The 14,258-nt window shown below is 48.0% G+C and overlaps 1 protein-coding gene across 1 annotated transcript in view; it reads left to right on the forward strand.

The window, feature by feature from the left end:
- Positions 1-2,689: 2,689 nt before the first annotated feature.
- Positions 2,690-14,258, forward strand: part of HADHA (hydroxyacyl-CoA dehydrogenase/3-ketoacyl-CoA thiolase/enoyl-CoA hydratase (trifunctional protein), alpha subunit) — a 25,637-nt gene continuing 14,068 nt past the window's right edge. Inside the window, exons 1-10 of the mRNA XM_009275133.1 lie at positions 2,690-2,702; positions 3,863-3,904; positions 3,993-4,063; positions 4,851-4,984; positions 6,218-6,356; positions 7,380-7,499; positions 7,584-7,686; positions 11,166-11,288; positions 11,973-12,091; positions 12,952-13,008. Coding sequence (XP_009273408.1) covers positions 2,690-2,702; positions 3,863-3,904; positions 3,993-4,063; positions 4,851-4,984; positions 6,218-6,356; positions 7,380-7,499; positions 7,584-7,686; positions 11,166-11,288; positions 11,973-12,091; positions 12,952-13,008 — 921 coding nt within the window. The remainder of the gene's footprint in view (positions 2,703-3,862; positions 3,905-3,992; positions 4,064-4,850; positions 4,985-6,217; positions 6,357-7,379; positions 7,500-7,583; positions 7,687-11,165; positions 11,289-11,972; positions 12,092-12,951; positions 13,009-14,258) is intronic.

The raw sequence follows: 14,258 nt of genomic DNA on the forward strand, positions 1-14,258 counted from the left end.
TTGGGGTCGGGGGGGGGTGGGTGTCTCTGTGACCCTGCGTGGGGGGACGGACCCTCCAGGCAGGATTGTCCTCGGCCCGTGAGCTGCCGTGAGCTGATCCACAGGGAGAGAGTGTCCTCGTGTCCTTACACGTGTGTGTGTCCCCGATGCCCGTGTGTGGATGCCTCGGGGGGTGGGGGGGGCATCCCCACGTCCTTGGATGTCTGGATCCCGGGGCCCCCCTCCAGGCACACAGGTGTGTCTGTGGGAAAGGGGTATCCCCGTGTCCCCGCGTGGGTGGGGAGGATGCCCCCAGGCGTGTTAGCGTCTCCAGGTGCCCCACGACCTGTCTTTATTTTGGTACACCGACGTCTCGGCTGTGGACCAATGCCCCCCTTGCAATCTGCCGGCCCGGGCAGGGCCTTGGTGCTCTCCTGCCTGTTTGCAGTGCTGGGTCGTGGTGCTTCCTCGCAGAGGTACCGAAGCAAGGAGTCACCAGGTGCCCCTAGGAAGGCCGAAGGACAAGGCTCAGAGGCATTGGAGACCAGTTCTTATCTCTGCACTTTGAAGGGCCTCAGGGTCTGGTGTCAATGTTGGCCTGAAATCCAGCAGCGTTTCGTTTAAACCTAATACCTGTTGTACGTGCGGTGTTGGAGCGAGTGCTCAGGCTGATGTTGGTTGGACTTCTTGTTACAACTAGCAAAATTCTTAATCACAAACAGTCCTGGAGCTGCTGTGAGGACGCTGTCACTCGCCGTAATTAATGGTGGTGTTCTGTCGTAACAAAGCGTTTGTTAAATTGGACGCAGACCTCGCCAGGGCAGGCCGAAAAGCGTGCAGAAGGCAGCAAGCAGGCAGAAGACAGCGTGAGCTCGAGAGCTGGCCGTACCTGTTGGGCCACATGCCGTGTGCTAGCAGGTTCCCAGAGGGAATAGGAAAGCTCAGTTTGTCAGAAGTTTCCCGTCTCGTGGCTCGCTGTTCGGCGCTCTGTGCCATCAGCTCGCAGGTACGGGCTGAAAGCGTGGGGGCTTCAGCTGGTTCGCTCTGCTGGTGCTTGATGGGGGGTCGTCCTGAGCTTCAGCTGGTTCGCTCTGCTGGTGCTTGGCTCGGTCCAGGACTGCAAGAAGGCTTTTTCCCTGAACCATCCATGGATGCCGTTCCCACTTCAAGTGGCATGCCGCGTCCGGGTGAGTGGAAGGGCCGGAGGGGGAAGTGCTGGACAGGGAAGCAGTCGAGGAAATAACAGAGAAAAGAGAAAGTGGGAAGAAACAGGTCCTGGCCAGATTGCGTGAAAGGGGTGTTCTCCGTTCTCTGCTGCATCCAGGTTCTCGGCGAAGTCCTGAGAGCAGCTGTCTGAAGTGTTGGCGTCCCCGTCTCTAGACGGTCTTTTAATTGGAGCGAGTGAAATGGTGAAAATGGAATCGATACTCAAGGCTTTTAAATCTAGAGTTATGTTAGTGAATGGAACTAACCAAACAAATGGATAACATTTATGTTATGTTATCCAAATAAATGGATAACACCAAATGTTAGTGAAATGGTGGAAGCGTACATCTGGCCTGCTGCTGCTTCCTTCAGCATTTTGAAGGAGGATTTTTCTGGCTCCGATCTTGGCAAGTTATCGTTGTACTGCTGAATGAATCAACGCCTAAAGCAGATGTGCTGTGACTGTGACCAAGCAAATGTGCTTTTAGTTTTAGATGTGTTTTCCACAAGTATTCTGGGCTGTAAAATAAAATACTGTCAGGCTAAAGAAACCTCACTCAAATATTGAGCAGCTGTTACTCTAATGACAGTATCTTTCCCAAAAGAGTTTATATTAAAATGTAGTGAGATTTGTTCAGTCGTGCCCTTGATATATTTTTTTTTCCCCTACTTCATATCTTTTGTTTTGCTAGAACTGAAAGGCAAAATGGAATTCAAGGTTTAAGGCTTTCGTGGAAGCAGTCTGTTTGGGAACTGATGTGAAAGAGGAAAGTATGCTAGACCATAGAAAGAGAAAAAAGTTAATTAATCCATTCCCTTTTTATTTTTAATTGAGATTGTGTGTTTTGCATGCGAGGTAGTTTTTACTACATAGTCAGCGCTTTGCTTTTGGTAAGTGTTGGAGGGCGATGTGCTGCTTACCTTCCCGCGTCCCAGCCTTAGCAGAGGCCTGGCTGAGGGTGTGGAAGGAAAATGTTATCGCTTGCCTTGCAGCTGAGATTTGTTTGGTCTAATTCACCTTCCTGTGGTGCCTAGCCATGTGCAGCAACGCAGGATTGAAGCGAATTAATCCGGTAAGATAGTTCAGCCCTTGCCTTCTTTTTAAAAGTAGTGGAGCTGCGTGGCTTTTATCGAGTTAAAATACTGCCGTTGAAAGCGCGTCATATTCTGCTGAGGAGCATCTGTCAGCAGATAAATTGTTGTCAGACCACGCTCAGTTTTGTGGGAAATGAGCGTTGGCACTTAGTTTCAGGAGTACCTGACTTTAGCACACAAAAAGTTCAGGGAAATTAATGTTGGCTACAGCTATCACAACCTGGGTATTGTCATAGTCGAAAAATACTTTAAAGTAGCTTTGGAGTGGAAACCAGTTCGCTCTTAGTTTATAAAATGGTGTTGTGGGCGCATGACACACACACGCGCACACAAACCTGTCTGCCGGCACAGACTGACACCGAATTTCCATCCCCACGGTGTTGCACCCCATGTGTCCTGGGCTCGGGGAATGGAGCGCAAAGGTCAGTCCCTGCTGCCAGCACCGGAGACAAAGTGGAAAGAGGGCCAAAGTGCAGCGGAGCTCCAGCCCTGAGGCCCGTGTCACGGGGCTGCGGGGGGGGAACCACCTCTTGGTGAGGTGCAGGCTGAGGTTTTGAGTTTGTTCTCCCTGCGCTGCATTTTCTGCCTTCTTGCTGCTGGGAACGGGAATGTTTCATTCCTGAATGTCTTACCAGCGTTGAGCAGCAAACCTCCCCCAGCTAAATGGCTGTGTTCCAGTCGGTAGATGTGCATATGGTGCTTAAGAAGTAACACTTTTACTAGATTTCAGACTTAAAGCAGCTTTGGCAGTGATTGAGCCTAGATCTGCGTTAGAGGATCCTCTCGGTCAAGATCAAGGTCGCTTGAATGGAACTGAGATTCATTCGTGTAGCGAGAGGTCATCAGGCCAAATTCAATTTCTCAGCAGAAAAAGGGGATCTGGGGTTTATGAGTCAGAAAAATGGCATTTCACTTGTGGACAGAACTTGTTCATACCGTGGTCTGAGTTTTCAGAGTGCTTTGAAACGAGCCAAGTTTGTCTGGGTGCTTCCATATGTAATTAGTAGAGAAGGATCAAGTATTTTGCTGGTAGATGGAGGCGAGAATAAATATTTTGTGTGCTCTTTTTGTGGCTCACCAGATGTACAGCCTGTGATCTGTGAAGTAATACTTGGGGTGGCGCCATTCGCTGGCACGAGCGTGTTTTTACAGAAATATTCTAGGGCAGTTATGTTTGATTTGCGGAGAAGTTAACTTGCGGGCTTTGAAACTCTCCAAAGTGCAGCAAGGTCTCTGCTTTAGTGTGTGAAGTAAGTGTTGAACTGTGCGTGCCGCCCGCTTCATCTCTTCTCGGCTCTTTGGGAAGAAGGCTGTGGGGGTTTTTTGCCCTCAGTTTGGCATTGCTGGTATTGGAAGCTGCGGTGTGGAATCTGTGCTGTGAAGGTCACTTCAATAGCGCGGAGTCTGCTGAACTCTGGTGGTGGCACAGGTCAAGCCGTAAGAGGAGGAACTGGCTCGCACTCAGGATTTTCCGAAACGCTGTACTCGGCAGATGGGGGGAGATGGGAGGATGCATTAATGAAGGAGAGTTAAGCTGAGACTACGGAGAATTGCTTTAACATCTGCGACGTCTTTTCTTTAGGTTATGCTTGCCGTAACATCTCCACCTCCACTGCTCTTCAGAGTAAGTGTAAAGCTTTTCTGTGTGAGTTCATTTTCTTTCTTAAAACCCACTGAGCGTAAGCTGATAACACGTTTCTGTTTGTCTCCAGCTAGAACCCACGTTAGCTATGATGTCAAAGGAGATGTCGCTGTTATACGCTTCAACACACCAAATTCAAAGGTACTGTTGTAGCTGGCTGTGGTTAATAGACATATCAGTGGAAATGGCAGGAATAGCAGTTGTGCAGAGAAGGCATTGAAAATTCTAATTTAAGACTTTAGAACTTTCCTAACCTGCAGCCTTTCAAAGTTGCGAGCAAAGTAGAAATAGGAAAATGAGCATTTGGGCGTTTAATGAGACATGTGAAAGTGCCTCGTGGAAATATTTTGTATGTACTAAGCTAACTTGTCTCTCTCACTGGCACAAGATACCGCTAAGTCTTACTAAGTTCTTGGATTCAAGATGGTTAAGGAGAGTGTCCGTTATATAGAAAAAAACAGCTTAGAAACTCATAAAATCTGTGTTTGAGGTCACTGTTGGTGAGGTTAAGGAGGAACTTCTTAATAACGGATTACTCGATGACCTGCTGCAAGGTTTCATCCTGGAGGTTTATTTCTTGCTGTATTGTGACACGAGATTAACTAACTTTTATAGCAAATCTGGGCTCGATTTGAGCACCCCAGAAGCGTTACAATTGTGCCAAGCAATGGTCTGGCTGTTGGGCGAATTCCTGGATGGGTCTAGTCCTTTACTTTTCAGAAGGCAAATCTTGAAAGGCTGTAGAGCTGCTGCTCCTACTGGCTTGGAAAATCTGTTTAGACCTGCTATTGGCTTTGGCTTTTTGTTGTCAGTCTGTCTTCTGTGCAAGTTTTCTGATGATGTGATGACTGAGTCCAGTACTTAATCAGAGGTTAAACTTCACGGTCTGCTGGGCTCCCTATTTACCATGCGTATCTGCTGCCTTCAGGTGAACACTCTATCCAGACAATTGAACTCGGAGTTTACTGATGTAATGAATGAGATCTGGGCCAATGAAGCTGTCAAAAGTGCCGTCCTCATCTCTTCAAAGCCAGGCTCTTTCATTGCTGGAGCAGATATCGAGTAAGTATGGGGGCCTTAGAAGTTACGCTGCTGGAGCTTTCTCCGAAGTCCAGCATCCAGGGCCAGTGTGAAGTCTGAGCAATTTGTCACCGACACCTCCCCAGAGGTGAGGTAGAGGCTGGGAATGAAATCCGTGTGCACAGGATGCCTAGCTTGCTCAAATGAAGTTAGGACCTTCATAAAGAGGAGCATGGCTAGTCGTTAAACCCCATTTGGCTGTAACACGTGGTCGCTCCTTCCTGCGTGCTGGGGTGCAGCCAAGGAAACCCTTCCTGGCTCCGGGGTGAGCATTGTCCTTTGGTCTGGGACACAGCAAGAACAGATAATTTACATGCAGGGCTTCATTTAGGCTGGGTTTGAGTGCCTGGCCGCCTGCCAGCGTGGCCCCTTGATTAGGCAGGATTTGGCGCTCTGCCACGTGGAGCATCTGAGCAGCCTCCCAGGCGATTCGGCGTGGGTAACGTTCGCAGGGTGTGGGACGACCCGTGTGGGTGCTCTCACTGGGACCTGGAGTGCCATTGGCTTCTAGTCCCGACATCATGGGCAGGACAGAATAGTTGTTTAAAGACATTAAAAACCAGAAAGCTCCGAGGAAAGAAGGTGCATTACGAATAGGCCCTTCAAAACCTTGTTACCTTTTTGGCTGGCCTTATTCAGGGGCAGAGACTTGATATATGTTGCAGTGGGAAGGAGGCAATAGCTAGAGCTGGTAAGCAGAGCAAAAGGACAGGCTGTGTTTAAAGAGGTGTCTGCTGGTCTCAACGCTACGAGCCCCCTGAATTGCGCCTGCCTGGCAAACGCTGCTAGCCTCCGTGAGAATAATTGGCACAGGGAGTCTCTAATTGGCGGAGTGCAACATCAGAGCACTGGCCATCTGCTCCTCTAAAAAGTGATCCGGGGCTCTCCCCTCCACCCTCCCTGGCAAGCGCTTTGAGGCTTCCTATGACCCTTCCTCCTCTCCCCCAAAGGCTTTCACAGCTCTGACACAAGGAAACTCATTCACTGCCTGCAGGCGCAGCCCGGTGTCAGCATGCAGTGACTTAACCCAGTGAATTTAGTAGTCTTCCTGTGTTGTCTGTTAATCTAAGGCTGGGGGACTAAATAGCTCTTGCCTGTCTGTCAGTCACTGGAGCTTTGTGGGAAAAGGGGAACAAACTCCTTGAAGCACTCTCGTTTTACTGCCGTTTTCTCGGTGCTTTTGCAATTCTGATCAGCCTTTCTGCCTCACTGCAGCATGATTGAAGCCTGCAAGACTTCTCAGGAAGTGACTCAGCTCTCTCAGGAAGGACAGAAGATGCTAGAAAAAATTGAGCAGTCTCCAAAGCCCATAGTTGCTGCCATCAGTGGCTCCTGCCTGGGAGGAGGATTGGAGGTATTGAACCATTCTGGGTCTGACAAGCAGGAGTGGGAGTTGACAGCGCCAGTTCTCTAAACTATCCAAACGATGCCTGCAGGACTACTTACTGTGAGAGCGATGTGAGACCTGACGTGGGTTCATTGCATCCATTCAAATGAGTTTGTGGCAAGTTGATGGCTTGGTTGTGCTTCAAGGCCCTGCCATGCTAATTTTTCTGCTTCTGTTGAAAGAGAGCTAATAAAATATGAATCTGTGTGGGCCAGGCTAATATTTAGATGAGAGTGTCCCAGGGAAAACCGGCTGCTTCCAGCAGGCATTGGATCTGGATAAATGCTGCTGGCAGAGTCCAGGCTGGAAATTGCTGCTTTTCAGATGAACTGAGTCTCGTATCCCAGCAACTTCTGTTCTTTTAAAGGTTGTTGTGAGAGGGATGAGCGTGGGGAACCTGGCCAGGCTGCACCCTGGCCTGCGTACCGTGCTCCGTCGCTTGCCACTTCGGCTGGGTGCAGTATTTGCTTTGTAATCCCCATTTCGGATTTTGTAAACTGAAAGACTGTGGTAATTCCTGGAGCAAAGCTGTTAAAACAGAATAACCTTGTGGGAATGGAGTCTCTTCAGTTGCGTACCGATTTCTCAAGCAGTCACAGCTTTTTACAAGCACTGTGGTGACAATTCTGGACTTGGTGATCCAGTGATAAACCCAAGTATCGTGGCTGATCTCTAAATGGGACCGTGCTCTCAGTGTAGTGAATGAATTTAGCCCTTGATGGTCTAGATGAGATTTAAAAATAGCTTGGCTCAGTTTGGTAGTTTCATGTTCATGTCATAGCTGCTTGCTGTCACCTGCCCTGTGTGCGCTTCTCTTGCTGGAAGAAGCCATCAGTGAGCACAGAGGGAATTTGGGCAGTTGAATTAGGGAATTGGGGTAGGGTCGGGAAGAAAGTTGAGGCAGTGTGTAGAAGAGAGCTTTGTGATGGATGCCCAGTTCTTCTGTGGTCTTTCACGGGGAAACCTTTAGTTTTCTCTTCCTTTTTTAAGGTTGCCATTGCCTGTCACTACAGAATAGCGACAAAGGACAAGAAAACAATCTTGGGAACACCTGAAGTGTTACTGGGTCTCCTGCCAGGGGCAGGGGGTACTCAGAGGCTGCCAAAGATGGTAAGTAGGAGAAAAACTTTACTCGGTAGCCCCTTCTGCTGCATGGCATGCTCCCATTCTGAAATCCCCTTTCTGCCCTTCCAGGTGGGAATTCCTGCTGCCTTTGATATGATGCTGACCGGAAGGAACATCCGTGCTGACAGAGCAAAGAAGATGGGTCTGGTTGACCAGCTGGTGGACCCACTAGGTCAGACATGATGCCTCCCAGTTGCTTGATCTGCTGTCTGTCAGTTAACCTCTCCGCCTTACTGAAATGGGTGGAGAAGCCATTGATGCAGTCAGCAGGCTGGTGGGGACAAAGCATATGGACTGCAAAGTCCTTGCCATGCTCTGCAGTGCACTCTCCATTCCCACCTTAGAGGCATGTGCACGGGGACCTTGAAATGTCAGGCTCCTGCTACAGCTAAGTGAATAGGGAAAGGTTAGCACAGAGGGCAGGCCTGCTGGCTCTCTTGCACAAGCTAATTATACAGATAAGAACCTGCATTCCTCATTTATCATGTCAGAGGGACAGATTGCAACCTGTAATGAAAGGAGAATAGATGACCGATGCCTACATTTATGCAGCCTGGAGATGTTAATCTCTGTGACGAGATCTTGAGAAGAAGCCAACCCCCCACAGCTTAGGCGCTCTGAATTGCCAACTGACTTTAAGTTGGATGCAGAAATTCCTTGCAAACTGCAGACCAAATTGCACTTCCAAGTGCTGAGTGGGCTAGTGAATAATTTCTTGCTTCTGCTGTTCCTTCACTAGGGGGGCTTTCTTGGAAGGTGACTAAATGGAGGGGCAAACCCTTCACAGCCTCCTCTGAAAGGTCTGAGCAGCTGCAGCCGGGAATTAGAATGGAAACCACTGTGCCAGCTGGTACTGCCACACAGTTGCAGTGTGCTGAGCTTGGTTTCCCCAGGCAGAGCGTGGCCAGAGTACCCTGGCGGCCTTTAGCTCCTGAATTTGGAGAAAAGAAAATAAACAAAAAGAAGAGGTGCTGCTGTCTACCCTGAGAAATGCAGGGGAAGGCCCTGTGTCTGTTCTGTCTCACATGCCAGTGTTCAGCTGGATGAGATGTCCTTAGCTGTATTCTCGCTTATAAAACGGATCAATGGTACCCAGGCTTGAGTTAAAATTGCCTGAATAAACTTCACCGCTGTATACTTGCTTAAATACGAATTGGCTTTTAAGAGCCAGCAAATGTGGCTTTTTTTATACCAATGATTACACTGGCTTGCTTAAAGGAAACCTGAACTTTCTGAAGAGCTGTTTGGAATCCTAGCTCAGACCAGATAAGCACGTCTGGAGAGGAACACAAAAAAACAAATTATATGCAAGCATTAGAGGCATTCCTTGTTCATTCAATTAGCAGCCAGTGGCAGAATGCTTTCTGCTGCGTATTCTCATGTTCGTTCTCAACGTTGGGGCACAAGCGGCTTTAACTGGGGCGATGCTTTAACTGATTATAGAAAGCTTTGAAGGAGAGAGACAGCATTAATCAGGAGGCAATTTCATGGGGTGCAATCAGTCCTCCTTCAGTAGGGAGCTCTACAGCATTCTCTTGATCTATTTACTACTGTGCCCAGATCTAATTCTGGCGTGTGCCTTTTATATAAGAAAGCAGATGTGAGTTGACAGCTTGGAGCTCCTGGGTTAGGACACTACAAAATGTTGAGACGTAACCACAAGTAAAGTAAACCCACGTGTGGGTTTGACCACCTCGCCTGAATAGTTCTTATAGCTCAGACTCACAAACAAACAGCTCTTTTCTTCAGCTGTAGTTTCAAAGTGCAGTGCTTGTTGGTGTTGAACACCCAAGCTAATGGAAAGGGGAAATCAGGTATTCGCATCTTGTAGCACATCAGGTCACTAAAGCTGAAGGTCTCAGACATGTTACCTTGAAGTGGTGGGAAGAGAATTTGGAAGCTGGTACGGTTTGAGCTCAGAAATCCCAAATGCTCTCAAATTTCCAATAAATTCTCTAAAAACCACTGGGCATTGCTGAAATGTAGACTATGCAGCAGCTCTGGGTTAAGTTTTCTGAGCTGCCTGTAAAATGAAATACGTTGTTTTGTTTGGACTGTTTTCCTCTAGCCTGGCTCTGACATACTGCCAGGGTATGAGTGAGACTTCCTAACAGTGAGCTTTCATCATCTGGTCAAAATGTACGTGCTCTTCTATTTGCTTCTTGCTGAGAGACCCTCCAGCAGGCAGCAGCATCTGGGGTCTGCTGAGTATACGCTCTCAAGTTTCTATGCAAAGAGAGGTGAAACCTTAAAGTTGAAGACCTCAGCTTTTGGTGGAGGGAGAGAGTAGTGGGAGGTGAAAGAGGAGGGGGTTTCTGTTTTGTTTTTGTTCTTTAACTGTCTCTTGTGTCAGGGAGTAGTCGTCTGCTGCGGTGTTTTCTTAGATCTGAAGGCTCTGTGCAGCATCTGGGTATGGCTGGAGCAGCTTATTGCGAAGGTTAATGAGGTTGCCCAGCTGTAAGGATACAGAGTTGTAACCTCATCAGGTTTGTTCCCCTATGTCAGAGGGAGCCCAAGGCTGCACGTTTGGCTCTGCTAGGTCAGAGGGAGCCCAAGGCTGCACGTTTGGCTGCAGGCTCCTTATGGTGGCTTTGTGCAGAATCACTGGGCATTGCTCTTTCATTAATGACTCATTGCATTTGCCTCCAGCAACTTGACACAACTGCCTTTTCTGCCCTGTACTCTATCCTCCTGTACCGATGATACGAGTCTTGTGCTTGCAAATTGTGCAACCCACCCTCAGAGATTGCTAAAACTCGTTTTGTGGTGGCTTGCTTCGTTGTTTGTGGGACAGCTTTAAGTTAGCACCCACAAGATGGGTGGCACACCACCTGGAGCCTGGCTAGGTGTTGCTGTGTGTGGCACTAGCTAAAGCAAGCGAGAGATTTCCTGCGCCTGAGGTCAAAGGTTGAGGTTTCATTGGACATCAGCTCCAGTACAGGTAATTTTCAGGGACACAACGCTTCATAACTGTTGTCTGTATGTTTAATAGCAACGGTGTTGGTACGACTTAGTTGTGCAGACTTACTGTACCACATAAGAAAGGAGAGGTGCAACGAGAGGGAGGGGAGGCAGAACACTGAAGTTCTGTTGAGGTGCAGGGGTGCCTGCAATTGTGCAAAGTAAAATGTTGAAGAATAAAGGGCACAATTTGCAACAAGATGGTCAGGCACTGAAACAGGGGTCCAGAGAGGTGATGGGACCTCCATCCTTGGAGAGGACTGGCAGAACATGGCCCTAAGCAACCTGATCTAATTCCAGAGTTGGATTTAACTTTGAATTTGGCCCTGCTTTGAGCAGTGGGTCAGACCAGGTGGCCTCCCGTGTCCCCTTCCAACCAACACTATTCCATGGCTCTGTAAGCAGTGTTGATGTTTAAGTGGCATACTGCTGTCTGCTCCCGCTGGGAGTTGGCATTTTGGCATTTCTGTATAATGCCGTGGATATTAAATGCCTTGGGGCCTTCACATAGTTGCCTGTTGAGCTTTTCTATCATTCTTCTTAATCAAGAAAAGTCAAACAGGTTGGGGGGGAATAGAGTGGTAGCAATTCAAAGGAACATCGTGTTGCTGTCTCATCCTTGCTTTTCTGCATCATCATCCATCAGTGATAACTTCTGCTGCATTTCCTCAAGACTTCTCTTGTTCACAGGGCCAGGTGTGAAGGCTCCAGAAGCACGGACGATTGAGTACTTGGAGGAGGTAGCAATTGGCTTTGCCAGAGGACTAGCCAACAGGACTGTGTCTGCCAAAAGATCGAAAGGGCTAATACAGAGTAAGTCTGTGGGCATCATAGCCAAATCCCAAGGGGCTGTAGCGAGTATAATCCAGCTTCGATTCTCGGGGATGTGTTCGTGCTCCTACTTAATTCCATTTTCAAAACAAAGTTATTTCATGTTGTAATTGTCTCTTGAGCCAGGTGGGTTGGTAGGGAAAACATTGCTCTGCAGATCTGATCTTCAAGTGGCGTTGCCAGAGCTGCACATGGTGGCTCCTGAAGTGTTCTAGAAGGGAGCCAGGCCTCAGGGAGAGAGCAGCAGCTACCTCCAGAGGACTATCCATCTTCAAAGTTTTAGTAGCAAGTTCTGTACCAAGCTTGTGTAATCGAGTGGGAAGAGGCACACGGGTCTGCTCTGTGCCAGTCCTCTTTAGCAGCACCCTTATGCAGTTAGCAGAGCCCAGAAGTGATGACATGTCTGTGTGAGTTCTACTCCACGGAGCTCAGTCTGTCACCAGTTGTATTAGGAGGATACTTCAGCCCTAAATGAGACTGGTCTGTGGAACTAGCCATAGAAACCCTTCTGAGCAGACCATGCTACCTGTGGCTGAGTTTCAGGTGCATGTTTCTATTGCAGATATGCAACATTCACAGCTATACTTTTTAACTTTCATGTTAATTATTTAAAGGCTGATTGTGCATATAGCACTGTGCTGAGGCATGTTTTGTCCCATCTTGCAGAGATAACAGACTATGCTATGGCTCTTCCGTTTGTGAGGCAGCAAGTCTACAAGACGGTGGAGAGCAAAGTTCAGAAGCAAACCAAAGGACTCTACCCTGCTCCACTAAAGATCATTGAGGTAACTCCCACTGCGGGGCCCAAGAAAACACAGTGAAGGTGGATCTGTGGGATAATACGGCAACAGACAGAGGGAAGGTGGTTCCTTCCTCTGAGTCAAGCCATACCTCCTGATCTTCACAGAAGATCAGTCTTGATGAGTGCTAGCTGTGTGGTGCATCGAGCAGGCATGGTAAAATTCAGAATAGCTTCCCAGAATATGATCACTGATTTATGTGGTACTGGTACCAGTAAGGGGAAGATCAAGAATCCCAACCGAGGAAAGGCTTTGCTGGAATCCTTTGTCCATGAAACTTTCAGCTGCAGTTTTTCCAGGTTTCCTACACAGTTTCTAAAGAGTGGGGTTAACCTGTTTGAAGCCAGGAAAATAGGAATTGCTGTTTTCGTAGCACTAACCACACAGTACTTTAAAAGTTAGTCCCCTGAGCTACGCAGGCATTGTATTACTTACAGACACTGTCCATGGTTGAATCCTTATTTTAAAATGACTTTTCACTATTTAAGTTGTTGCCAAGACTTCTCTAAAACCTGTGAATGCCCCCCTCTGACTCTGAGAGCAATGACATTACAGGAGCACAGTCCTGAAAACAATTCCTGAAACCACAAGGTATGTGTAAAAAATTAACCTGATAGAAAATGCCTTGCCATCGTAGCTATTCTGTGCTAGAAGGACAAGGTGATTCATAGCTCTGCTTTGAACAGCATGGACAGGACCCAGAGCGTCTGAAGTGTGCCTTGAATATTGGGGAGGGGTCACCTGTGAAAACAGGAGGTGCAGCTAAACAAGTAATCTCATTAAAGCGTAGCTGTTGGCAGACATGACTTAACAGCAGTGTATCTTTATTGTTGTTCCTTGACTAGGTTGTAAAGACTGGTCTTGATCAGGGGCGTGATGCTGGATACCTCACTGAATCCCAGGTAAGGAGATTAGATCCCTGGTAGTATTTGGTAAGTTGTGTAGTTGGAGGGGATTTGTGTTCAACCACGAACAAAGGATAATATTCGTCACAGGTTGCTCAGACTGGTGTCTTGCTCCCTGCCCCTTCTTCTGGCAGTGGGGCTGTGAAAAAGGCCTGTCTTGAACAACAGAACTGTTTGTCGAGGCTCTTCATCTGTGAAAACAGTTTGTGCCTTTTCTCATTCCTGTCTGTGTTGCCTTTTTGAGTGGGGAATAACCAGACGGAGTTCACTGATCCAGGTTTCACAGCACAGGACTTTGATTTCTCTGTGTGTCTGAGCACTGTTTGTTTTTTCTGATTGTCACATGGGACAGGTAGCCTAGAGGTGTGGGTATAGCGTGCTCAGTCTCTTCAGTGTTTCCAGGCAATTTGGTGCAAACAAGTCATTTCTTCCAAGAATTAACTTTCATTTTTACCAGTGTTCTATTTACTCTGTCACCTTTTTTCACCATCATCTTTGTTCAGGGTGTTGATTCTCCATTACTCCTGTTTTGCTGTTTGTCCTGTTTTCTAGTGCAGATACTTTGTGCTGGTCCTTTTTCACCCATTGATAACTTCAAGTACTTTGGAAAATTAGGTGGGTTTCGTCAGTAGTGGTTTCTCACCCAGAATAGGACTTCTCTCTCCTCATCCCTTGGTCGAACTTGCCTATTTAGTAGCCACTCCAGTCAGCGTGCTGGCTAGTACTGGCCATTCAGGGGGAGCTCAGCAGACTAGAGAACTGGGCAGACGGGGACCTCGTGAAGTTCAGCAAAGGGAAATGCCAAGTGCTGCTCCTGGGGAGGAATAACCCCGTGCACTAGTACAGGCTGGGGGCCAGCTGACTGAAGAGAGTCCAGCAAAGGGCCACTAGGATGATTAAAGGCCTGGAGCATCTGGCACACGAGGAGAGGCTGGGAGAGCTGGGACTCTTCAGCCTGGAGAAGAGAAGGCTCGGGGGGATCTTATCGATGTGTATAAATACCTGGTAGGAAGCAGTAAAGGAGGCATAGCTACACCCTTCTCATTGGTATCCGGGGGCAGAATAAGAGGTAATGGGCACAAACTGAAACAGGAAATTCCACTTAAATATGCAAAACAACTTTTTTACTGTAGAGGTGATTGAACGCTGGAACAGGTTGCCCAGAGAACAGGTTGCTGGGTCAAAAACTGGCTGGACGGCCGGGCCCAGAGAGTTGTGGTGAATGGAGTTACATCCAGTTGGCGGCC

The sequence above is a fragment of the Aptenodytes forsteri genome, unplaced genomic scaffold (assembly GCF_000699145.1).
Source record: "Aptenodytes forsteri isolate BGI_AS27 unplaced genomic scaffold, ASM69914v1 Scaffold192, whole genome shotgun sequence".
In the NCBI taxonomy this organism is placed as follows: Eukaryota; Metazoa; Chordata; class Aves; order Sphenisciformes; family Spheniscidae; genus Aptenodytes; species Aptenodytes forsteri.